Source organism: Clytia hemisphaerica, unplaced genomic scaffold (genome assembly GCF_902728285.1).
Source record: "Clytia hemisphaerica strain Z4C2 unplaced genomic scaffold, Clytia hemisphaerica genome assembly, whole genome shotgun sequence".
In the NCBI taxonomy this organism is placed as follows: Eukaryota; Metazoa; Cnidaria; class Hydrozoa; order Leptothecata; family Clytiidae; genus Clytia; species Clytia hemisphaerica.
Window position 1 is genome coordinate 440846 of NW_027103585.1, and position 25538 is coordinate 466383.

The 25538-nt window shown below is 34.5% G+C and overlaps 1 protein-coding gene across 1 annotated transcript in view; it reads left to right on the forward strand.

The window, feature by feature from the left end:
• Positions 1-14418, forward strand: part of LOC136801346 (uncharacterized) — a 33204-nt gene extending 18786 nt beyond the window's left edge. Inside the window, exons 18-22 of the mRNA XM_067057981.1 lie at positions 4166-5101; positions 7071-8006; positions 8846-8989; positions 9726-9785; positions 14070-14418. Coding sequence (XP_066914082.1) covers positions 4166-5101; positions 7071-8006; positions 8846-8989; positions 9726-9785; positions 14070-14332 — 2339 coding nt within the window. The 3' untranslated portion in view covers positions 14333-14418. The remainder of the gene's footprint in view (positions 1-4165; positions 5102-7070; positions 8007-8845; positions 8990-9725; positions 9786-14069) is intronic.
• Positions 14419-25538: the final 11120 nt, after the last annotated feature.

Consider the following 25538-nt stretch of genomic DNA (forward strand, 5'->3'; position numbering starts at 1 on the left):
CTCCAAAGCATTCTCAATGAGGTTTTGGGAACTGAAGGTTGTAGAATTGAGTGTTATATAGACAGTCAATCACTGTATAATGCTGCTAATTCAACAACGTCGTTGTCTGATAAAAGACTACGAGTTGACGTTGCAATCATTCGTGAAATGTTGCAAAATAATGAGATTTCAAAACTTGTTTGGGTTCCCTCAAAATCTCAATTAGCTGATTGCTTAACGAAGAAGGGTGCTAATACCTCTTCGGTTGTCAATGTGTTGACAACGAATCAGCTTTAATGTAAAAATTTACCTGTTAATAATGATGTATATACTATTCTCTTCTTTTATGAAAAACAACCAACAAAAATGAGTAAAAAAAAAAAAAAAGAAAAAAAAAAAGAAGAGATATGAAGAGAAGAAACGAAACGAAATGGTAAATGTTCAAAAATGTATATAATGTATATATTGAAAACTTTGTCGTTCAACTATCCTGCCAAGACACGGTAGAACCTGCACTTTGCAGGGGGTCACCAGGGATGGGAACGAAATTGATTTTGTTGGTTGAATAAGACTTTGTCAAAAATACAAAAAGACAAAGAAAGGGGAGATTGTTAATCTCTACCTTATAGATGAATAATACAAAGTGATAAACAATAATATATGATAGCCAGTGGGGCTTTATGTGTAATCTGTAAATGGTAAACGTTCATATTGATTCTTGTGTTGGTTCAAGTTGGATTGTGTTCATCAAGTCTTCTGTTGGGAAGACTTATTATATTGGTTTATATTGCATCCGGTCAAGCAAGGATCAGCAATCACTAGGTTGGTAAATACCTATTTAACATAAAGGAGATCTAATTTTGAATGAGTTTGTAACGGTAAGCTTTCTCTTCTCTTTCTCTTCTCCGGAAAGCATTCTTGGTTTCGACAACTTTCAACCATCAGTCAACGGAAGCCTTCTATTTATTGTTCTTGAAAGAAAGTCCAGACTTCATAGTGTCCTCCCCTCTTTTAAAAGGGGTAATCTTTTTTTGGAAAATGAGAATAGGGAGGGAGTAAAATCGTTTTCAAAATACTAGGTGGGGAATCTGAGAAAATTTTTTTTTTTCTGCTCTTGTTGTAACCATTGTCTGACCATCTAAAAAATATAAAATGCTCTAATTGTGTACTCAATCTGAGTTTTGAGAGAAATTTAACTTTTTCTTTGATATTAAATTTTGTCGGATTGTTTCCGATATTTTTCCTCGCCTAAAGGCTCTGAAAAATATTACGGAAGAATCTCGGAACGAATGCTTCTATTCATGTTATCTCCTATATAGAAAGAAAATTAGAATGAAAAGCTTCCACAATGAAATGAAAAGTTAATATCGAAGAAAATGTCGTACGATAACTATTACTTAACAACAATTATACCAGCAAATGTCAGAAGCATCTTGGTCTCCCACTATATTCAAAACTTTCCTTCAATTACCACTTACAGTAGATAGCCCCCAAAATGTACATCAAATTTTAATTTGCTCTAGCATCGGCAAAAATGATATGCCACCATTTTTTTGGGATTATTCAAAACTTCAACACCTCTATTTTCCTTTCTTTTTTTTTACTAATTTTAACCACATTTTTAAATCCATTAAAAACAGGCCACATTTTTAGGGGCCCTCAAAGTTTAGGTTCGGGAATCTGCCAATTTTTCCAAATCTACTTAAGCTTTTGAAATGAAATTTTGACCATAGTTTCAAATTAAATAAAATTGGATATGGTTTTGTTTGATATTTTTTTTTTTTTTATTTTCCGATTTATTAAACGTTGGTGTTACATAGTTATAATTAAATACTAATTTATACCAACTATAAAATTTAGTCATTGTGACATGGTTTTTAAAATGCAGGTCTGAGGCCCCCAAAATGTAGGTTTCTGACTGTACATTCCCTCGACCCAACAAGAGAAAATTTTTCTTTCGAAATTGCTGAAATAGAAAGTTTTTGTTGATGACAAAATTGAGTTGTGGAAAGAAAACTTGCTTTGAAAATAATCCCAATCAGGTACAGGAAGATGAAAAAATCAAAAAGGTCAACAAGGGTATTGGGTTTATTAATAGACTTCCTAAACATGTACCTAGAAAATCTCTGCTCACTTTATACAAATCTTACATCAGACCGCTTTAGACTATGGAGATATCATATACGACCATCCTGGAAATTCTACTTCCGTGTATAGGCTCGAGTATATACTATAACAGGCTGTTTTCATGGAACGTCTCAAGAAAAACTATATTCTTAGCTTGGTCTTGAAAGTCTTGCTGATCGTCGCTATAGCGAAAGTATGATCTTCTTTTACAAAATTTTAAATAATTTAGCTCCCTCTTATCTACGTAACTACCTCCCAGCTAGACTCGCAGCACCGGGCAATTTAAAAACAAGAACTCCAATTTATCCACTTAATATCCGAACTGAGCATTTCCGAATAAACTCTTTTCATCCTTACTGCATATCACAGTGAAATAACCTAGATGGTCGTATAAGAGATCTTCCTTCAGTATCCACTTTAAAAAAAGCAATCTTTGCATTTCTAAGACCCAAGCCTTAGAAATCTGTCAAAAGTATTAGGGAATTTAAAAGACAGAGGAAATCAAAACTAGGTATAAGTAAAGCGGTGTAAATGAATGGAGGATAAACAAATTATTCTACTGCTATAATATGTCTATTGTCGTCGATGACTGGTGCCCAAGGAGTTGACACCTTTCTTGATCCATATTGTTTCTTCCCCGGGGGGGGGGGCACTTAGGCAAAAATGGGTGATGGGTATGTGCGGACGGTAAGGGTCGGTTTTTTCACCTTTCAAAGTCTCTATAAGGGTCGGAAAAATCAGAAAGTTTTAAATTAGTCTCTCTAAGGGTCGGAAAATTCAGGATTTTTAGGAAATTTTTTGATTTCCAGAGAAAAAATTGTAATAAAGTCTCTCTAAGGGTATGACTTTTTTCAAAAGTCGAAAAAAAAATTCAAAAAGTCTCTCTAAGGGTCACCTTTTCAGCAAAAATCAGTCTCTCTAAGGGTCGGTTTTCGGAGGTCCCGTCCGCACATACCCCTCATTCGCCAACCCTAGTACTCCCCCCCGGGGTTTCTTCTCCTGTCAGTCGACCTGGAGTTTGTTGTCATCTTGATATGATGACTAGGGTTAATGACAGCCAGCCTGTCCCAAGCGGGGGAAAAGTCATTGGGCCCTTGTGAAGATTTGCTACCTTTTCGATGTAACATCGTCTTTCTAAGAGAAAGATAGCTCGGTCATTCTTTCTTGTTTGTAGGTTTGACTGGAGAAAACTTTTTAATTTTTAAAGCTTTTCATTCTTTTGCTGTATGGCCATTCTAATTTTACTTTTGACATAAATAATGCACTGCTCAATTTTGTCATTGAATTTCTTCTCGAGTTTGAACGGTTTAGTAGTGTCTTATTTTAGCTTGAAATTTCCTACTCACATAGCTCTCCTTTTTTTCCTTTTATATTTTTTCTCAAATCTTTGATTTTCCTATAGTCTAGTATCCTTAGCGATATAATTTTCGTGCCTTGCGGGTGGGGGGATTTTTGTCTTGTTAGTAGTATATGTTATGGTCGTACGTGTAATGTATTTTTTCGAATTATAAAGAAAAAAAATAGAAATTTCAAAGATTTTTGTCATCACAACCTACCAGTATAAGGTGGTAAAGACCCTCAGCAGGCAACTAAAAGTGAAACTTAGACTGAGAAAATTTTCGGGAGAAGAGATTTGAGACGAGATTTGATTTTTCCTGACTCCCTACAAGAAGTTCTTCAGATTTACTTGAAATCAGCTATCCAATGGATTTGAATAGAAATTTATTAACTTTCAAAAATTTGCTCGCCTGCACAGAATTGACGATTTTTAGGGGCTAAGATTTTGCTTTAGTAGCCTACCTTTGAATCGATGTATCTAGATCTCTTAGAAAAAAAATACTATTTAAAATAATGTAAAATGGAAAAACTGGACAAAACAGCCGTTCCTGGCCAATGTATCTCTAATCTTAATGTTGAATGTTATATTGCATAACCCTATTTCCTTTATCCCTCATTTTTCGCAAAGGTTCAAAGTGTCAAAAATTCCAACAAAGATATTTCAAGATTAGAAAAACATTTCTGGTTTGGTACTTGTAGTATGTTTAATTTATATATTCAGGTTCCGAAGAAGAAGAAGACGAAGAAGAAGAAGAAGAAAAAGAAAGAGAAGAAAATCCAGAAGTACGTGAAAATGAAGAAGAAAAAGAACAAGAACAAGAAGGAGAAAAAGAAAAATCTGAAGTTGAAACAACTGAAAAGATCTACGTGAAGTGCTCTCGCCACAGGAATAAGAAAAGGGTTTGGGACAAGAAGTATCATTGCCTGTTTTGCCCGAAGAAGGGAGCAAAACTTGTTGGACACTGGCAGAGAAGGCACCGGTCAGAGCCTGACGTTGCCCAACTGGTTTCCCTAAGCTATAAAAAAAGTGACAGTCTGGAAACACGAAAGTATAAAAAGAAAGCAAGGCGCCGCATTATTGACAAACTGCGACGAATAGGGAATTACAGGCACAACATGAAGGTTCTCACAGAATTGAGGGGGGAACTGATCGTGAAGAAACGCCCGATCAAAGCGACCAGCTTTAAACAATTCCTTCCTTCCGAATTTTGCTTGGAGTTTTACTACCGCCGTGATCTCCGTCGACACATGGAAAACTGTCCTTGCCGAAGTGACAGGAGAGTTGAGGGACGTGTCCAGAGCAAGGCAGTCCTTCTGCTACCAGTGAGAAAGGAAGTTTCAAATGACTTGAACAAGATCATTTCTAAAATGAGGGGAGACGAGGTGGGAAACAAAGTTAAGATGGATCCAACAATAATTAAATATGGTAACATGCTTTGCCGCAAGCACCTCAACAATGATGATCAAGAATATCATATTAGCAACAAACTACGCGAACTGGGAAGATTCCTCGTCGCAATGCAAAGAAACCCAGAATTGCGCCAAAATGATCTGCAGGGAATGATTCGACCTCAAAACTTTCCAACCGTTATCGAAAGCATTCATCAATTGTGTGGCTGGAATGAAGAACAGAGAACGGTTGAAACACCTTCATTAGGTAAGAAAAGTGATTTTCAAATATTATCAAAATGCATTTTTTATATTTATCAATTTATTTTCAGTTGGTAAAAAAAGGATGTGACCTAATGTCCTCGATAAATACACATGGTGTCCACTTTGTCAGGAATGTCAGGAAAGTCAGGAAATGTCAGGAAATTCAAAAAAATGGGGAAATTGTCAGGAAAATGTCAGTAAATAATAGGATTTTCCTGAAATGTCAGGAAAAGTCAGGATTTTTGATCGATTTCTAGAAAAATGGCTTGTAAAAGTCCACAACAGTGTCAAATTCCAAAAATTTCGTGCTCGCTTCGCTCGCATTATATTTTTCTCAAGTACAAGGGACAGTAACAACTTAGAAAAATGTCAGCAAATTTAGCTCAAAATTGTTAGGAAAATGAAAGGAAAAGCATAGTTAAACTTTGAGTGGACACCCTGATACAGTAAAGCTTTAACCGTTACTAATAAAATCAAACTTTTACCAAAATAGTCATAAAAATCTACCACAATTTACATATTGGGCAGGTACAAAAATCGTTTGGCAACACTTTTAACTTTCCCAAAAAAAACCAGGCACTTTTACAGTACAAGAATTTTTTGAAAATATTTAACTTGATATGAAAAGATGCAGATTTAGATAAAGCTAATAATTGATATAAATTTTGTTTCTGAATTTCGATATCTATATCTTAATAGCAGTGTTTTGTAAGTCTTTCTGTTTGTCACTTTCGTTTTCGATTTCAAACTTTTTGGCAAGAAGTCATTGCAGTGTTAATCTTTCGCAAAAAATTTAACTTAATTTCCTGTGTAGTAGAGGTTTTAATGGTCGAATTGTTTAAATTGAGAACAGTCGGTCAAACTTTGCAAAAAATGTCCCCCAGCATTAGTAGATTCGATTTAGAGGTGGTGTCAAAAATGTTGTGCCTCTAATGATGCCTTAGCAACGGTTTTTGCAGTTTCTAAGCTAAAATTCTAACCTACAAAAAAGTCAAACTCCAAAACCATTTACTCTCGGGTACCTAATAGCCGGGGGGTTTGGAATAAGCAAGGGGTTGGAAAAAATCTCAAAATTTAATATGCGGGGGGGGGGTTGGAATTAAAATGTCCTGGGTGGAAAATGTTCGAAAAGGAGGCTGATACAGCAGAATTAGGGCAAAAGAGGGAATTTTCAAAAACATTTTTCCCCAAAATCAATAAGCGGGGGGGGGGTTGGAATAAGAATGTCCTGGGTGGAAAATTTTCGAAAAATTAATTTGCGGGGCAAAGTTAGCAGCTGATTGACCTCTAAAAAGCATCTTTTTTGCTCTTTTTTGGGGTCAATTAGAAGCAAACTTTGTGTAATATCTTTTTATCGAATGAATATTTTTGAATTTTTTTTTCTCAGTGAATACACACTAGGATATAAGTTTCAAAATGATAATCATAACTTAATTTTGCAAGAAGTTTTTTTTTCATGTTAATCATCTTTTTATCACAAATTATTCCACTCATTAATATCTTTCCGACGTTACCAAATTTAAAAGGAATGAAGCAATTCTTGAAAAAGTTACAGGGAAAACAAAAAAAGAGTGGACACTTATCGTGAACAGACTTTAAACTTCACTACTTTTTTTGGTGTCATAAATCATTGATTTTCTCAGGTTTGGCAGGGTTTGGTTGTGAAATCAACCATGTCGATCAAAAGTCCTCTATATCATTTTCCGAGAGCATTCGAATGATATAACATGATACAGGGCTCTTCCTGAGAATTGAGAAAATTGGCAGCTCTGTGACATCAAAATGTTGAGATAAATAAAAGTTGCAACTGCTCCGAATTTCAATCTACTCTAAGCGGTAGAGTACTCTGTGCAAAAAAATCACTAAGTTTTCACAAAATAACCAATTTTTTTCGTAACATTAAGTAATTTGACGAAAACTAAATTGACAAGCTATGTTTAATGATTTTATACCTTCCTATTTCTCTCCTATAGGAATCAAATTGGGGCAACTTCTAAACAAAGTTTGCTACCTCCTCAAAGGCGAGGCTATCATTGAAGGAAATTCGGCTTTAAAGCAAGACGCGGACGATTTTGCAACTCTCGTTTCAATGAAATGGAATGATGAAATAGCGAAAGTTTCACGTATTGCAAAGAAATGGAATAAGCCACAGCTGCTGCCTTTAACCGAGGATTTAAAGAAGCTGAAAAATCACCTCCTCGACATCCGCCAGGAGTCGTTTGATGCGCTGGCCCGCGACAACTCGGATACAAAAGCTTGGCGAAACCTGGCCACTGCAACCCTGACAGCTATCATTCTACTTAACAGAAGACGAAGTGGGGAAGCTGCAAAACTTAAAACTGCCAATTTCGAGGAAGCACTAAAAAATCAAAAAGTAAAAGTTCATCCAGATATAGAAAAATCCCTATCTCCTTTTGAACTCGAGTTGTGCAAGATATTTAAGCGTCTGGAAATCCGAGGAAAATTTGGTCGAAAGGTTCCAGTCCTCCTAAGCAAAAAGTTAGCCGAATCAATGGATATTTTAGCTAATACTCGAAAATCAGTTGGAATATTTGAGGATAACAGATACTTTTTTGCTGTACCCCACTCACTACATTATCTCCGTGGCAGCGATTCTATACGCAAGCATGTTAGATTGTGTGAATTATCTTGCCCCGTGGCGATTACGTCAACAAAGTTGCGAAAGCATGTTGCGACTCTAAGTCAAGTCTTGAATCTTCAAGAAAGCGAGGTCGAAATGCTTGCGTCATTTCTAGGGCACGACGTCAAAATCCACAAAGAGTACTACCGTCTTCAGGAATCTACCCTACAAGTTGCAAAGTGTGGCAAAATCTTAATGTTGTTGGAGCAGGGAAAGATGGCGGATTTCGCAGGAAAATCATTGAGTGAAATTGATTTGGATATCAATGGTAGGTGAATTAATGTTTATAAACGTCCAAAAATTTAAATTCAAATTTTACGAGGAATCAATGGGCTCTGACCATAGTGAGTTTTCGTAATTTGGCATGCACTAAATGCTAATTTGTGCATATTATATAGACCGTTAAAGTATATGATGTTATGCATTTTCTGTTAGACCAATCATTTGTGAATCCAGGTGAATCTAAAAATATAGAAATCGCAAGGAAAAAGTTTCATGAAAAAGAAATGGAAGACTTTGGCGAAGAATAGTATTTTAAGAAAAATGTTGGCTTAAATGTCTACTAAGGAACTAAAAATAGATTTTCGAAAAATATTTGTTATCGCTTCTTTGTTTCAAAATCTTCAGAAGAGTGCTTTTTGAAAAATTTTCAATAGTGCATTTTTCTGTGAAAAAAAATCCAATTAAAAAAGTATGAAGGGTACGCATTTTTTGTAAAAAGTATATGATTAACTTCGTACCACACTTATATATCAGTTAAACTTAATATTTCTAAAGCAGTTTGTTCCTACACATGTCAAAAATTTTTCAATTTCACATAAGGTTTTTTATTCAAATTAGAAAATTGATTCTTCACTATGATGATCAGAGCCCTTAAGGAAAAAACTTATTTCGTGTGCATCTCATTTGATTTTTTCAATTTTAAATGGCAATTTTTCACAGTATTGTTAGGCTTCGGAAACTGATTCTAAAAATTTATCTCAAAGCTGGTGAAATTTGTTTAATTGCTGTAACATTTATCTCGATTGATACTACTGTTTGCCATGGTATATCCTTCCGTTGAAAGATTTACCCAAAGAAATTGGTTAATGACTTTTTTTCTTCTAGAAATTCACTCTGACTTGGAGGATGGTGACGACGACGATGAGGTCGAGAGCGATAGTGAGGACGAGGAGAACGAAGAGGAAGAGGAAGAGGAAGAGAAAGAGAAAGAGAAAGAAAAAGACGAAAACCTACCAAAATCTATAAAAGGTAACCATTAAGATTTCCATAACATAAAAAAAATAGGCAAAATACGGTTCAAGCAGACTTTTGCAAAAAAAATTGTTGTTGGCTCAAAAAACGCATGTTTATCTATAAGAATCACTATTAATAAGCATACATCAATGTTCTTAGTCAAATTACTCAATTTTTTTATGAGATAGATGTTTTTTTGCTCAGGAGGGCTTACTTTTAAAGAATATATGTGTTTAGAAATAAGATTATGGTTGCTTGGCTTGTTTTCATAGAAAAGCTGGCCAAATTCGATATTTTTTTATAAGCACACTATCAATTACTTAGGTATTAGCTTTTCTCGAGATTGGCTATTTTATTCTTTATGATTTTTTGCACAAAGATGCATAACTATAAACCCTCGAAAAATTTTGGGGTAAATTTCAGCTAAAAAGAGAGATGTTTTTTTGCTCTCGAAGTCTTGAATATGAAAGAATATTTCAAGAGCATGAAATTTTGGTTTCTAAACGTGTTTTTTTATAAGAAGCAAACGACTAATTTTAACAGATCGTTACTATTTGTGTTTTGAATGATTGTTTAATGGTCACGCTTATGTAGATATCAATTATATATGTGTTAAATGCATAACCAGGTAGGTCCATAAAAGTATCACTTGTTTTAAATTTTTCTGGAAAATTGTTTTGAAAGTCGAAGTGTTTTCAAAGTGTTTTGTAGTAGTAATAATTAATGAAAGTTTCCATTTCATCCATTTCAGTTGCAAAGAAAAAGAAGGCTATCTCCAAGAAAAAAGAATCAAAGAAAACACCAGTCAAAGGTAATCCTTTAGACTTTTGAGTGTGACAAAGATATGTAGGTAAAATAAAGCTCGTCGATTAAATGTCGATTCATTCAAAGCTGTTACAGTATTAAGATTCTAGAGTTCCCATTCAAATATTTGCATGTTTTTTCGTATTTCTTTCAAATTTGGCATTTTATGCTAGGTTTTTGGAATGTTTAAGCATTTTTTTAGAGAAATATCAGAGAATTTTGGTTATAATTGTTCTTTTGTCTTAATGCGTAGATGTTCATTAGAAAAATAGTCTGAAATCGCAGTCACTCGAAGTGGACTCTTCCAGAAAAAATTGTTGTTGAGGGTATAGGATACATTATTTTTCCAAAGTTGGAACTTTTCGTTTTTTTGCCCCTGGGCAATCATCAAATTACACCAAAATTTATCCCAATATTATAGCAAATTTACATTGTGATTTCTCAGGACTTTTTCGGTACCCCTGGGCAATTCATCCTCCACCCCCTATGAACGGATTTTTATCTGGAAGAGCTTTTTATTTATCCAGAGTTCAGACAGACCCTAGAAACTATTGAAAAAAGCAAGTTATCTGAAAAGGAGACTCGTGGTTTTTTCTTTGATTTTTTCTTGCTTACGTGAATAAAGCTCTAGTGTTTGTATACATAAAATAATGTTCATCATTTCCTTTTAAAGAAATGTTTCATAGGCTACCTGAATGCCAAACTTTGCCATTTTAGAAGGAATTGAAATTTGTACGGTTTTCCTGATTCTTAGGTTTACTATCCAACTTATTTTCTTTTGAATTTTCCTCCAGATGAAGCACCATAGAGCAAGGTGTGAAAGGCTTTTCATTCATGAATCCCGCCTTGAGTGAGCACGTTTTAATCTAAAAATAATGTTGACAACATTTTTACCTTTAAATTTCAATTTTTATGAAAAATGCTAGCTAAAATTTCTGCTGATTTTTATAATTTTAAGGCAATTTTGCAAAAGGAGGGTCCCGAGTGGCTTTGGCAAAATCGGGTGCTGAATATGTATGTACGGGTACCTTTTTCAGACCTTGAAAATCGATCCAAGAGTAAAAAAAAGCCAATAAACTTAAAGGGTCTCAAAATCACAAAAATCAAAATATTTTCACCGAAAGGATCAGAATTATTGAAAATTCCGGAAGAATCTCTTTATAGCGTCTCAAAGCGTCAAAAATTCTTATCTCCAAGGGTCGATTTTCAATTTTTGGTTCGAACATACCCAGACACTTCGCAATTTGCTAGCAAGTTCTCTTATAAAATTCTTTTTGTGTTGACACATTATTGACAATGAAGGTTTTCTGGCTAATTGGGTCTTTTCAGTAATTTCAATAATTTTTTATCTTGATCACGAAATTTTGTAGAAAGAATCTATCATAAACCTAAATTTGTCTCGCCTTATTCAAGTGGTAGCCAGTTTTTAAATATCTTCCATTTGAAGCTTAAAGTGAGTGTCTCGAAATTGGCAACATTAGGAGTTCAATTGTTCCAGTGCTGACCAGTTTTTAAATATCCTCGGTTTGAAGGTTGAAGCGAGTGTGTTAAATTGGTCAATATTATTAGGAGTTCAATTGTTCCAGTGCTGACCAGTTTTTTAATATCCTCGGTTTAAAGGTTGAAGCGAGTGTGTTAAATTGGTCAATATTATTTATTAGGAGTTTGATTGTTCATCCAGTGCTGAACAGTTTTTGAATATCCTCGGTTTGAAGGTTGAAGCCAGTGTGTTAAATTGGTCAATATTATTAGGAGTTTGATTGTTCATCCAGTGCTGACCAGTTTTTAAATATCCTCGGTTTGAAGGTTAAATTGAGCGTGTTAAATTGGTCAATATTATTTATTAGGAGTTTGATTGTTCATCCAGTGCTGAACAGTTTTTGAATATCCTCGGTTTGAAGGTTGAAGCGAGTGTGTTAAATTGGTCAATATTATTAGGAGTTCAATTGTTCCAGTGCTGACCAGTTTTTGAATATCCTCGGTTTGAAGGTTGAAGCGAGTGTGATAAATTGGTCAATATTATTAGGAGTTCGATTGTTCATCCAGTGCTGGCCAGTTTTTAAATATCCTCGGTTTGAAGGTTGAAGCGAGTGTGTTAAATTGGTCAATATTATTAGGAGTTCAATACACTCTTCTCGAGATGCATAAGTTTATTGTTGTCCTCGTTTTCAAACAGATTTCATTGCTATAAAATTACATATTCACAATGATAATTGTGTTGTTTACACCTCATGAGACATTTTGAATTTCAAGTACTTTTGTTTTAGAGTTAATGTTTACCTTTTGGGAATTTAAATTGGTTTAAATGTGTAATTTCATAGCAATGGAATCTGTTTGAAAACGAGGACAACAATAAATTTATGCATCTCGAGAAAAGTGTATTGTTCCAGTGTTGACCAGTTTTTAAATATCCTCGGTTTGAAGGTTAAAGTGAGTGTGTTAAATTGGTCAATATTATTAGGAGTTCGATTGTTCATCCAGTGCTGACCAGTTTTTTAATATCCTCGGTTTAAAGGTTGAAGCGAGTGTGTTAAATTGGTCAATATTATTAGGAGTTCAATTGTTCCAGTGCTGACCAGTTTTTAAATATCCTCGGTTTGAAGGTTGAAGCGAGTGTGTTAAATTGGTCAATATTATTAGGAGTTCGATTGTTCATCCAGTGCTGACCAGTTTTTTAATATCCTCGGTTTAAAGGTTGAAGCGAGTGTGTTAAATTGGTCAATATTATTAGGAGTTCAATTGTTCCAGTGCTGACCAGTTTTTAAATATCCTCGGTTTGAAGGTTGAAGCGAGTGTGTTAAATTGGTCAATATTATTAGGAGTTCAATTGTTCCAGTGCTGACCAGTTTTTTAATATCCTCGGTTTAAAGGTTGAAGCGAGTGTGTTAAATTGGTCAATATTATTAGGAGTTCAATTGTTCCAGTGCTGACCAGTTTTTAAATATCCTCGGTTTGAAGGTTGAAGCGAGTGTGTTAAATTGGTCAATATTATTAGGAGTTCGATTGTTCCAGTGCTGTCCAGTTTTTAAATATCCTCGGTTTGAAGGTTGAAGCGAGTGTGTTAAATTGGTCAATATTATTAGGAGTTCGATTGTTCCATTGCTGTCCAGTTTTTAAATATCCTCGGTTTGAAGGTTGAAGCGAGTGTGTTAAATTGGTCAATATTATTAGGAGTTCGATTGTTCCAGTGCTGTCCAGTTTTTAAATATCCTCGGTTTGAAGGTTGAAGCGAGTGTGTTAAATTGGTCAATATTATTAGGAGTTCAATTGTTCCAGTACTGACCAGGTTTTAAATATCCTCGGTTTGAAGGTTGAAGCGAGTGTGTTAAATTGGTCAATATTATTAGGAGTTCAATTGTTCCAGTACTGACCAGGTTTTAAATATCCTCGGTTGAAGGTTGAAGCGAGTGTGTTAAATTGGTCAATATTATTAGGAGTTCAATTGTTCCAGTACTGACCAGGTTTTAGATATCCTCGGTTTGAAGGTTGAAGCGAGTGTGTTAAATTGGTCAATATTATTAGGAGTTCAATTTGTTTCAGTGCTGACCAGTTTTTAAATATCCTCGGTTTGAAGGTTAAAGCGTGTTAAATTGGTCAATATTATTATTGTTATTATTATTTAATCGCACGGATGCAGTCCCGGCACGCCAAATATTAAATATATACTACACAATTTTTGCACGAAGGCAGTCTCGGCACCCCAAATACACGTTTTTTTTTAAGAAACTAGTTTTACCAAGCAGCCTCAATGTTTCTTAAGAAATCGGCCTTTTGAGCCTTAAATGTCTCTTACGTGTTTCTAAACTTTTTGACATAATCAGCCATAGTCAGTTTTGATTGGAAGGTTCTTAAAAAAAAACGAATTAAAAAATGTTATTTTCTCATTCTCAGCCTCGGCATGTCCCTTAGATGTTTCCTAGTTTTTAGGCATTCTGAGCCTCATGTTTCTTAAAAGTGTGTTTCTTAAAAAAAAAAAACGTGTATTAGATATGTTAAATAAAATAACTTTTGTCAAAAATCTAGAAGGAACACAAAAGTTCAGAATCACTGGAACTATATGAGAGCGAAGAAGAAAGACTATCTTTGCTCTATGGAGTTCTGCTGCCGCGGAGGCACAGGAGAACTGAACTCAAGAGGGCAAAGTTAATTTTTCTTCTTACCCAAGTTGTCGTGATGGCAAGGGACTCGTTTCGTTTTTCAGGCATGAAACGCCGATTTATGGAATTTTAATTTTAAATAACCTTTGCCTAAAATGATCTTGAAATTACACTTGTATTTCTATTTTTTATAGCTCGCAGGCAGTGGTCAAAGGAGCAACAAAGTGTGATGAATGAAGATTTTGACTCCTGCTTTAAAGCACTCAAACCCCCTGGGAAAAAAGAATGCGACGATGTTATGGAGAAACACTTTCCGTTGTTCGCCTCAAGAGAGTGGCTTGATTTGAAATACTATGTTCATAATAAGATTAAGAACCCTGCGAAAAAGGCAAAGACACTGGCACAAAGGGCGGCAAGAAATGTTACAAAAAAGACAAAAAAAAAGGCAGTGAAGTAATTGAATAGTTTTATTTTTTTTCAGATAAAATTGATACAAGTATCATAATACGATTCCTTTTCCAGTGCTGCTTCTCGTATTTTGAGCCCACTTGGTTATAATCAAGTTTTTTAAGAATTTCCATTCCTTATATATTTTTTGACACCCTATCGGGTGACTAATGAAAAGATCGGACGATTTTCGGCTTCTTGAGGCTGAAATATAAATGATATAAACTCAATCCTTTTTTAAAAGATGGAGAATGCTGTAATTTAAAATTTGAGTCATTACTTTTTAAAATGGGTTTCTTTGGTTCTTCATTTATGAGCTTTTTACTACCTTGATAATCGTACTAATTTTCGCGGTTTTTTAAAAAATCGAAAAATTCGCATTTTTTTTTATAAGCATACGAAAATCCGAAAACAGGCTCAGAGATGCTTAAGTCAAAAGCTTAATAAGGCTGAAAAATGCTTGAGAGGATGCTTAAATCTAAAGCATAAATTTAGGGAAATACTGAAAATCCATAAAATTCCAGCCAAAAAAAGCCAAAATCAGGAAAAAAACATTTTTCGTAGGCTCAAGTAATGCTTGCCATATGCTTAATTTTTCCCCATATCTGAGCCTAGATATGCTTATAAGTGCAATGCTTATAAAAAAACATGTAATTTTCGTGGTTTTGGTCATTTTTAGACGAACTTCTTTCATTTTCCTAGGGCTTTTTGAAGAATCTTCAAAGAATCATATTTCGCGGGTTTCATGATTTTCGCGAACTAGCCAAAAACCGCGAAAAGCGCGAAAATTAGTACCCTGCGAAAATTAGTACGATTAAGGCAGTCAAAACTCGATTATCGGAAAGTGCAAAAATATATAATCCGTTCAAAGTCAATTGGGATGAATATCCTTTCTTTCAGATAGACAGGCTTTGTTACAAAGTAGTACTTCTCTGTATTCACATTTTTTTTTTAATATTTCATCTCGGCTGTCCTTTTTTATTTCTTTGACCCAGATATGTAGATCAAATAGCCTGAACTCGTAGTTTTACATTTTTATAAATATGTAGTAACCAAACCTTTGAAAGATAAATTTTTATTTGTCAACTATCAAACTCTGTCTCATTTATCGTCTATAAAGCCTGGCCCTATATTTCGAATTCTCAGAATAAGCATCATTTTTAAGGTTGGCCTTTTTCCCATGCTTAAAATTTTTAATTCGGAAAATGACCAGTTCCCCACGGCCCGAAACATTCAAAACCCAAGACCGATTTCGGTGTCTCTTGTTTTGTACTCCCCGTAGTATGTCTGTACTGCATCCATTGTTTGATGCTAATCTACTCTTAAAACCCCTCACTGAAAACTGTACAGTTTTTATGGCTTCAAACGTCGAACAACGGCGGCTAGATTCCACTCCCGGGATCACGATAAAAAAAGCTCTTCTAATTCCTCGAATTGTCAAATTATAAAAGTGACAGTTAAGATTACGGTGAGTCCTCGTGTTACCCTTTTCTGCCAAACGAAAAGTTCGACACAGGTCCTCGGATTTGCGGTTTTTTAAATTAGAGCTTTATGTTGTGTTTTAACTGGAATTTTCAAGGAGCAGCTTTGTTTAATTTATAGCCAAAATGTTGCTGCTAACGTTGCTCTAAAACATGAGAAACCTAGATTTTTAACGGTTCCTCGGATTGTCGTAACAAAAATCAAGTCCTCGGATTGTTATATTCGTGTGTGTGTCTGTGTGTCTGTGTGTCTGTGTGTCTGTGTGTCTGTGTGTCTGTGTGTGTGTGTGTGTGTGTGTGTGTGTGTGTGTGTGTGTGTGTGTGTGTGTGTGTGTGTGTGTGTGTGTGTGTGTACTTGCCCGACCTACACTGTGGGGACACACGCAAGTATTTCCCCTACATTGTGGGGACATTTTGCACAAAATGTCCCCATAGTGCAAATAACGTTAAAGAGCCTTTAAACCCCTCTGCGAGCCTCGTTTTGGTACTAAGAAAAAAATGTCCCCACAATGTTGTGTATCGTATTTTTGACATGAACTATACACAATCCAGATTTAAAAATTTTGCACTATGGGGACATGCTAGATGGAGTGTGTGTGCACTGTGGGGACAAAATCCTGATTTTCTGGAAATCTGATTTTTTGGCTTTTAGACATTATTCTATTATTCTATTATTTTATTATTCTTGAAATCGATTCCAAACACTATACAAAAGCTTAAAAAATGATTTTGTTCAGTAGAAAACCCTTGAAATCGATTCAAAAGCCATCCGAAAGAGTGAAAAATGATTTTTTTTTCAATAGAAAACGCTTTAAATCGATTCAAAACACCGTCCCAAACCTTGAAAGTGATTTCACTTAGCAGAAAACGCTTGAAATCGATTCCAAACACCATTCAAAGGCTTCAAAAGTGATGGTGTTGATTAGAAAACGCTTGAAATCGATTCCAAACACTATAGTAAAGTTTGAAAAATGATTTTGTTCAGTAGAAAACGCTTGAAATCGATTTCAAACACCATTCAAAGGCTTCAAAAGTGATGGTGTTGATTAGAAAACGCTTGAAATCGATTCCAAACACTATAGTAAAGCTTGAAAAATGCTTTTGTTCAGTAGAAAACGCTTGAAATCGATTAAAAACACCATCCGAAAGCTTGAAAAATGATTTTGTTCAGTAGAAAATGCTTGAAAACGATTCTAAACACCACCAGAAAGCTTGAAAAATGATTTTGTTCAGTAGAAAACCCTTGAAATCGATTCAAAACGCCATCCAAAAGCGTGAAAAATGATTTTTTTTCAATAGAAAACGCTTTAAATCGATTCAAAACACCATCCGAAACCTTGAAAGTGATTTCAGTTAGCAGAAAACGCTTGAAATCGATTCTTAACACCATTCAAAGGCTTCAAAAGTGATTGTGTTGCGTAGAAAACGCATGAAATCGATTTCAAACGCCATCCAAAAGCGTGAAGAATTATTTCACTTATTAGAAAACGCTTGAAATTAAATCAAAACACCATGCGAAAGTTTGAAAATGATTTTGTTCAGTAGAAAACTCATGAAATGGATTCCAAACACCATCCGAAAGCGTGTAAAATGAGTTTGTTCAGTAAAAAACGCTTGAAATTGATTCCAAACACCATTCAAAGGCTTAAAAAGTGATGGTGTTGATTACAAAACGCTTGAAATCGATTCCAAACACCATAGTAAAGCTTGAAAAATGATTTTGTTCAGCAGAAAACGCTTGAATCCGATTCCAAAGACCATTCAAAGTTTTCAAAAGTGATTGTGTTGAGTGGAAAACGCTTGAAATCGTTTTCAAACACCATCCATACTTTCAAACACCATCCGAAAGCTTGAAAAATGATTTTGTTCAGTAGAAAATGTTTGAAAACGATTCTAAACACCACAAGAAAGCTTTAAAAGCGATTTTGCTCAGTAGAAAATGCTTGAAATCGAATCCAAACACCATCCGAAAGCGTGAAAAATAAGTTTGTTTATAGTAAAAAACGCTTGAAATCAATTCCAAACACCATTCAAAGGCTTAAAAAGTGATTGTGTTGAGTAGAAAACGCCTAAAATCGATTCCAAACACCATAGGAAAGCGTGAAAAATGATTTTTTTTCCATAGAAAACGCTTTAAATCGATTCAAAACACCATCCGAAACCTTGAAAGTGCAGAAAACGCTTGAAATCGATTCCAAACACCATTCAAAGGCTCCAAAAGTGATTGTGTTCCGTAGAAAACGCATGAAATCGATTTCAAACGCCATCGGGGAGCGTGAAGAATGATTTCACGTATTAGAAAACGCTTGAAATTAAATCAAAACACCATCCGAAAGTTTGAAAAATGATTTTGTTCAGTAGAAAATGCTTGAAAACGATTCTAAACACCACGAGAAAAATTGAAAAGCGATTTTGTTCAGTAGAAAATGCTTGAAATCGCTTCAAAACACCATCCGAACGCGTGAAAAATGAGTTTGTTCTGTAGTAAACGCTTGAAATCGATTTTAAACACCATTCAAAGGCTTAAAAGTGATCGTGTTGAGTAGAAAATGCCGAAAATCGATTCCAAACACCATAGGAAAGCTTGAAAAATGATTTTGTTTAGTTTAAAACGCTTGAAATCGATTCAAAACGCCATCCGAAAACTTGAAAAATGATTTGACTCAGTAGAAAACGGTAGAAATCAATTCCAAACACAATCTGAAAGCTTGGAAAATGATTTTGTTCAGTAGAAAATGCTTGAAAACGATTCTAAACACCACCAGAAAGCTTGAAAAGCGATTTTGTTGAGTAGAAAATGCTTGAAATCAATTTAAAACACCATCCGAAAGCGTGAAAAATGAGTTTGTTCAGTAGAAAACGTTTGAAAACGATTCTAAACACCACCAGGAAGCTTGAAAAGCGATTTTGTTCAGTAGAAAATGCTTGAAATCGATTCAAACCACCATCCGAAAGCGTGAAAAATGAGTTTGTTCAGTAGAAAACGCTTGAAATCAATTTAAAACACCATTCAAAGGCTTAAAAGTGATCGTGTTGAGTAGAAAATGCCGAAAATCGATTCCAAACACCATCCGAAAGCGTGAAAAGTGAGTTTGTTCAGTAGAAAACGCTTGAAATCAATTTAAAACACCATTCAAAGGCTTAAAAAGTGATCGTGTTGAGTAGAAAATGCTGAAAATCGATTCCAAACACCATAGGAAAGCTTGAAAAATGATTTTGTTTAGTTTAAAAAGCTTGAAATCGATTTAAAACGCCATCCGAAAACTTGAAAAATGATTTGACTCAGTAGAAAACAGTAGAAATCAATTCCAAACACAATCTGAAAGCTTGGAAAATGATTTTGTTCAGTAGAAAACCCTTGAAATCGATTCAAAACGCCATCCGAAAGCGTGAAAAATGATTTATTTTCAATAGAAAACCCTTGAAATTGATTCAAAATGCCATCCGAAAGCGTGAAAAATGATTTTTTTTCAATAGAAAACGCTTTAAATCGATTCAAAACACCATCCGAAAACTTGAAAAATGATTTGACTCAGTACAAAACAGTAGAAATCAATTCCAAACACTATACGAAAGCTTGAGAAATGATTTTGCTCAGTAGAAAACCCTTGAAATCGATTGAAAACGCCATCCGAAAGAGTGAAAAATAATTTTTCTCAATAGAAAATGCTTGAAAACGATTCTAAACACCATCCAAAACCTTGAAAGTGATTTCACTTAGCAGAAATCGCTTGAAATTAACTCAAAACGCCATCCGAAAGAGTGAAAAATGATTTTTTTTCAATAGAAAACGCTTTAAATCGATTTAAAACACCATCTGAAACTTTAAGGGGGTGATTTATTCACTTAGCAGAAAACGCTTGAAATCGATTCCAAACACCATTTAAAGGCTTAAAAATGATTTCACTTTTAACAAAAAACGCTTGAAATCAATTCCAAACACTGTAAGAAAGCTTGAAAATTAATTTTGTTAAGTAGAAAACGCTTGAAATCGATTCAAAACGCCATCCGAAAACTTGAAAAATGATTTGACTCAGTACAAAACAGTAGAAATCAATTCCAAACACAATCTGAAAGCTTGAAAATGATTTTGTTCAGTAGAAAACCCTTGAAATTGATTCAAAACGCCATCAGAAAAATGAAAAATGATTTTTTTCAATAGAAAACGCTTTAAATCGATTTAAAATTAAAAATATTCTGGCCTATTTTTCCAAAAAGTAATTGAGTAATCTAGATTAGTTTTAACTTTTAGAAACATTGGTCTGTAGAATATAGGGACTATAAGAATTTCGTGTGTATTTATCACGAACTCACTAATTTTGGTGCGAGAAAATGGAGAATGTTGAAAAAAAGTTCGAACCGAAAACCAAGTTTTTTTGTTGTTTGGATTTATATTTTTGTGAGTCAAATTTAATGGATATCCTTGCTTTTAGATTTTGGGTGCATGCTAAAAATGACGCTAAAGATAAAGTCTTGTCCTGTGTTTTTTCTGGTTTCAAGAATTCACATACTGAACTGTGTTTTATGTTATTGTCCAGTGTAGTCCGTCACGCACGCACGCACAGTAGAGTGCCATATAAACAAAACTCAACATCTTTACAAAAGTTGTCTTTTTGATTTACCAAACATTCGTCTCAAGCGTTCACTTCCACAATATAATTTATGTAATTGCAATTTCTGTCACTCCACAGTCGGGTTCAACATAATGCGTGTTTTTATTCACGTGACCATGATAAGCACAAGTGTTTCAACAGCCGGTATTCCAACGAAGCCATATTTTGGTTTGTACAGAAACTTCGCCCGCTCAAATCAAAACAACAAAATGGCCAATTTCACTAAAGCAAAACATTGCCGCCACAGTATTTCCCTGGATTAAAATTCTGGTCACGTGACCATCCGTGATTTTAGATCAATGAAAACGCTTCATTTCCCCGGATTAAAGTTGTGTCTACACTAACACGCGGGAAATAGCTAGAAAAAGAGGATCTTATCGCGATTCTCAGATTTACGGAAAACACCAGCTTTTTGCTGATTTTTGCCTCGATTGCCCAAAATAGGGAGGTCGGACCTTAGGCATGCGGCAGTAACAAAACATAGATTTTCGAAAAAAAATATTCAAGCTTACATATCTCAAGGAAGGAAACCTCTTTTAACATAAGTACATTTTTATAAGTACATTTTTATTAGTTATACCATAAATTGGTGATAAAAGAGATGATAAAAAAAAAAAAAAAAAAAAAAAATAAGTATTTTTTCCAAAGTGTAGAGAATTTATTCAGCTTTCTTTTGCAGAAAAAATCAGCACACCATGTCTTCATGTTCCTTCAAACTTTGAAAATGAGTACTCGCGGGTGAGTTTTTTCAAACTTCTTGTTCGCGGCACGGCAAAATTTTTTATCCTGGGGTTCTAAAATCCAAAGCGCTAGCCACCCGAAACAGCTATCGATCTGGAATTTTTTGCACCGTTCCTCGCAATAGTTTAGCTTTTGAGACGTACCACGTTCGTTGGTTGGAGCTACGTATATTTTTCAGGAAGTCAAATTATGTACTTAAAATGCGTTTATTTCATTGAAAAAATCAAATTTTTTTACCGAACGTGAATTTTTTAGAAAGAACAATGTTTTTTCTTTCCAAATATGAAAAAAGTAAGAAAAAAAACTCGCACCAAACCTCTCGCGCGGAATTTCTTATAAAACACTTTCGCTTTTGGTGCCGTAATGAAGGTACAAAATGGCTGGCGATGCGTGCACGAAAATGCTTGAAAAACTGAACTTCAAAATGTAATATCTTTGGAACTTTAAAGAATTGGAAGGTAAATGACCCCTCATTTTTTTTCTGATGGTTATGGCTTTCCATTAAACTTGGTTTGGTATTCTGCAAGTAAGTTTGAAATTTCCTCTGACCACCCTACCCAAAACCCGTAACCTTTTTAGCTTGAGGGAAGAAAAAAATTAGAGTTTTTGGCTTTGCCAAAAAATGCCTAGTCAAAATTTTTTCATTTTCGCAGGATCCATTCCCAACCTCAAAATACATCTTTTTGTCAAGGTGTTTGTTTGGCAAATTCTTCCTTCGAAGAATATCGATCACTTTCGTTTTCCCCTGAAGACCGTGAGAGAAAAAATATTAGGGCCCGCACTCTCTAGGCGGCCGGCTTAGACTCGCTTTCGTTTTGTATAATTTTATAATGACGTATAAGGTAGCGTAATTCATGCAAAATAATATGATAATCTTTTTGTTTTTATTGAACAGGATGTAACCAACAATTTTGTATTTCTCTTATATTAATAATATATTTTGAGATTTGATTCTCATCTTCAGATTAATATCTAAAAAGAAAAACGGTTTGTGTAATTTACGATGCGCGATCCAACGATTCACGATGCGCGATGCACGATCCATGCATATATTATGTTAATTATTCTAATTATGCACGAATAAGTTTTCATAATACTCGCTACAAACATCCTATAACAATAACGAAAAAAAAATTAAAAAAAGAAGGGGAAATAATTTATCATCATAATCAGAATGATTAAAATAACTCATATCTTCTGTGTAGAAAAAAACAAAAATTGATAGCGAGAGAAAGAAAATGTTCGCCGCATGCCTCACTCATTTTTAAAATGAAAGAAAAAAAGCATTTCACCAACTGAATTGCAATAACTGGTGCTTTTATTTATTTGATATTTTTCTTTGTTTGATGATCAAGTTAATTCATTTGATCTTTCTCAAAAAAGGTGAGTTTAGACACGCGCTCTTCATTAAAAAACGTCTTCCCTACTTTACCACAACATTGTAAATTTTTGTTTATGACCCTGTCTCAATCCAATGCATTTGGTTGGTTTAATCGGAGAAACGTTTTTTTTTAAATAAAGAAAGCAAAAAGGTTACAAGATATTCAATTCAAAGCATAGGCAAAAAAGTTCATGTTTTGATTTGATTTGATTGTTCAGGTTAAAATATATACAAGCATTCTTTACATTGGTTTTCCAGGAATACAAAAGAAGGAATTAAAATATGTGATTACTAAAACCTGTAAATGCATAATTAGAATAATTAACATAATATATGCATGGATCGTGCATCGTGCATCGTGAGTAAAAAATCCAAAACATGTACATCTTCGTAAATAAAAAACCTCCTCATACAACACTCGTCTCATAATAAATGTCTACTGTAAAAAAAAATCGGAGAAATCAAAAATTGAAAAAATCAGTAAAGCGTAAAGAAATAATTAAAAACATTTTATTAGAAAAGGACAATTAAATTTTTATAACTAGTGCTCGGCTTTTGTATTCATCCTTTTTGTTTAGTTCAGGTTTGAGATCTTTAATGAATAATGTTTTCCCACTGGACTTCTGGCACCCTCGCGAGCCCAGGGCCGATAAACGATTCTACGACTTAAAGAGGCCAGTACCGTATAATTGGAGGAATCGTTTACTTTAGAAGAGAAAATATCAAGAATCTTGATATTTTTCGACCTTTGGACTCTGGCAGCTTGAGGCTTGAGTGTGGGCAATATGTTGCGAAGACAAGTACAGCCGAGCTGCGAGCACACTTACTAAAATAATTTATATCAAAATGCTGTAAATAGTTTTTCTCCGTATGACCATTTGGCATGGGAAAAGAAAATAATGTTGATTTGGACATTTGGAAGGGAAATGCAAGTAGAAAATGACTGTGTTTGTTGTTTGGAATAGAGAATGGCTTTCCTCTGTCTTTTAATGTTTTTTTACTGGCTCAAAATAAATTAGTACCCTTGCAATAAGTCTCAACTTCCAATTACTGTTTTTTAAATTTGGCTCTCTGATATGGATATTTTTTTGTGGTGAAGTTTTAGGGTTGGTGCAGAAAACTGCTGTGAACTGGTCTTAAACAGTTAAAACTATAAGTTAACTGGCTTGAAACACACTCAGCAAATCTAAAGAAATTTCAACCTTGAAATTATTGCTTTCTTTCCAAGAGCAGCCATCGGCTAGGAAGTATGAAATATCTTTTCTTGAGGTCCCTTTCTCCTGGAAAAAACTATCTGTTCTGTATCCTGGGCTCTCCTGGATTATATCATCTGTTCTGAGAAAAAATGGGACTCCTGGAAAATGTATATCTGTTCTCTAGAAATATTATGCTCCTGGAAAAATATAACAGCTATTCTCTAAAAAAGTTAAAATGCTCCTAGAAAATGAGACCTTTTAAGAAAATTATGAAGCTCTCTGGAAAAAAATCTGGCATCTGGTTGTGTTTTTCACAATTAGCTCCTGGATTTTTTGGACAGATTGTCCGCCGGAAAATTGTATGTGTTTTTCCTTAAAAAATGTGCTCCTGGATTTTAAGAACAGATGTCTTTAAGGCAACCCCTGGATTTTACCTGGGTGTTTGGAGGAAAGTCTTTCCTAGATTTATCCATAAAATTTACTCTCCTGGAAAAAAAGAACAGATATTTAAAAAAAATCTGCCGACGGCTGCTCTTGTCTTTCTCACTTTTAGATTATGTGAAAAATAAACAAAACATTTTCAACAGCTCTAATGCTTTGCTGCTGACTCTGCTGATGCTGCTCATCCAAAAAGTAGCCGATATAATTTTTATATCCAGCCTCAAGAACGTAAACTCCAATTGTCCACCCATATCATGTCACCACAGCTGGGAACGATGAACGACAGTGACAGTAGCAGTAGGATGAATTCAATCAGATTTTTGTACAACAACATAATGTTTTTGTGTGTAAAAACATGAAAAGTATCATGTCCTCAACATCATCATTGCATCTTGCTTTTGTGACTAATTGGCTGATTGGAATAAGCATGAGCTATAAAAACTCTGAGAGATTGCACTATTTGTTAGCCCTGGTTTTCCAGGATGCTAAATAACTAAATGCATTGCTCAGTCATCAGTGTCAGTTGAAGTTAATTTTAAACATTTGGCCACTGTTATGATGTTTAACTGGTTTAAATAATAAGAAAGAAAAGATTGATGGACACTTTATGGACTGTGTAACAATTAAGAGTGAAAATGCTTGATCTTTGTTACTTTCACTTCACTGAAAAACAATTATTTAACGAAAAGGGACAATTGGAGATAAAATGGTGAAATCAGCAAGAGGCAAAAATTGCGAAAAAATAAGAATTTGGGGAATACAATTACTTTGGAGAGAACTTATTTTGGCAAGGAGCTAAATAAAATAGAATTTTTTATAAATGTGGTTTTGAAGAGAAATGCAATTTTTAATTTTGGCAAAAACTAATTTGGGCAAATAGCACAGTATATAAAGTGGTTCTTTTATGCTAAAAATTAGTGTTTCAAATAGAACTTTGGGGTTACTTAGGGGCCATCCACATAGTACGTATGCACTAAAATGTCAAAAATTGAGTATATATATACCCCTCCCCCTATAGGCAAGCAGATGCAAATAGCTATACCCCCTGGTGAGTACGTACTTTTTTCATTCACACCCCCCCCCTGGCTGAAAAAAAAATCAAATTCAAAAGGCTTGGGTTTTCCCCTTTTCCCATGAGAGAGAAACAGCTGATATATACCCACTCAGCATTTTATGGTCGTCGAACAAGGCGCACAGCTCGGGCGCTTTGGTCGCAGAACGCTTTTCCCATTCCACTGATCCGAAATAAAGGGGAGATATGCTGCACATTTTTTCTTTTTTCTATTGTTGATACTTTAACCGGATTAATTTTCGCGAGATTAAATTTCGCGAGTTCAAAAATTCGCGAAATTTTTTGGATTTA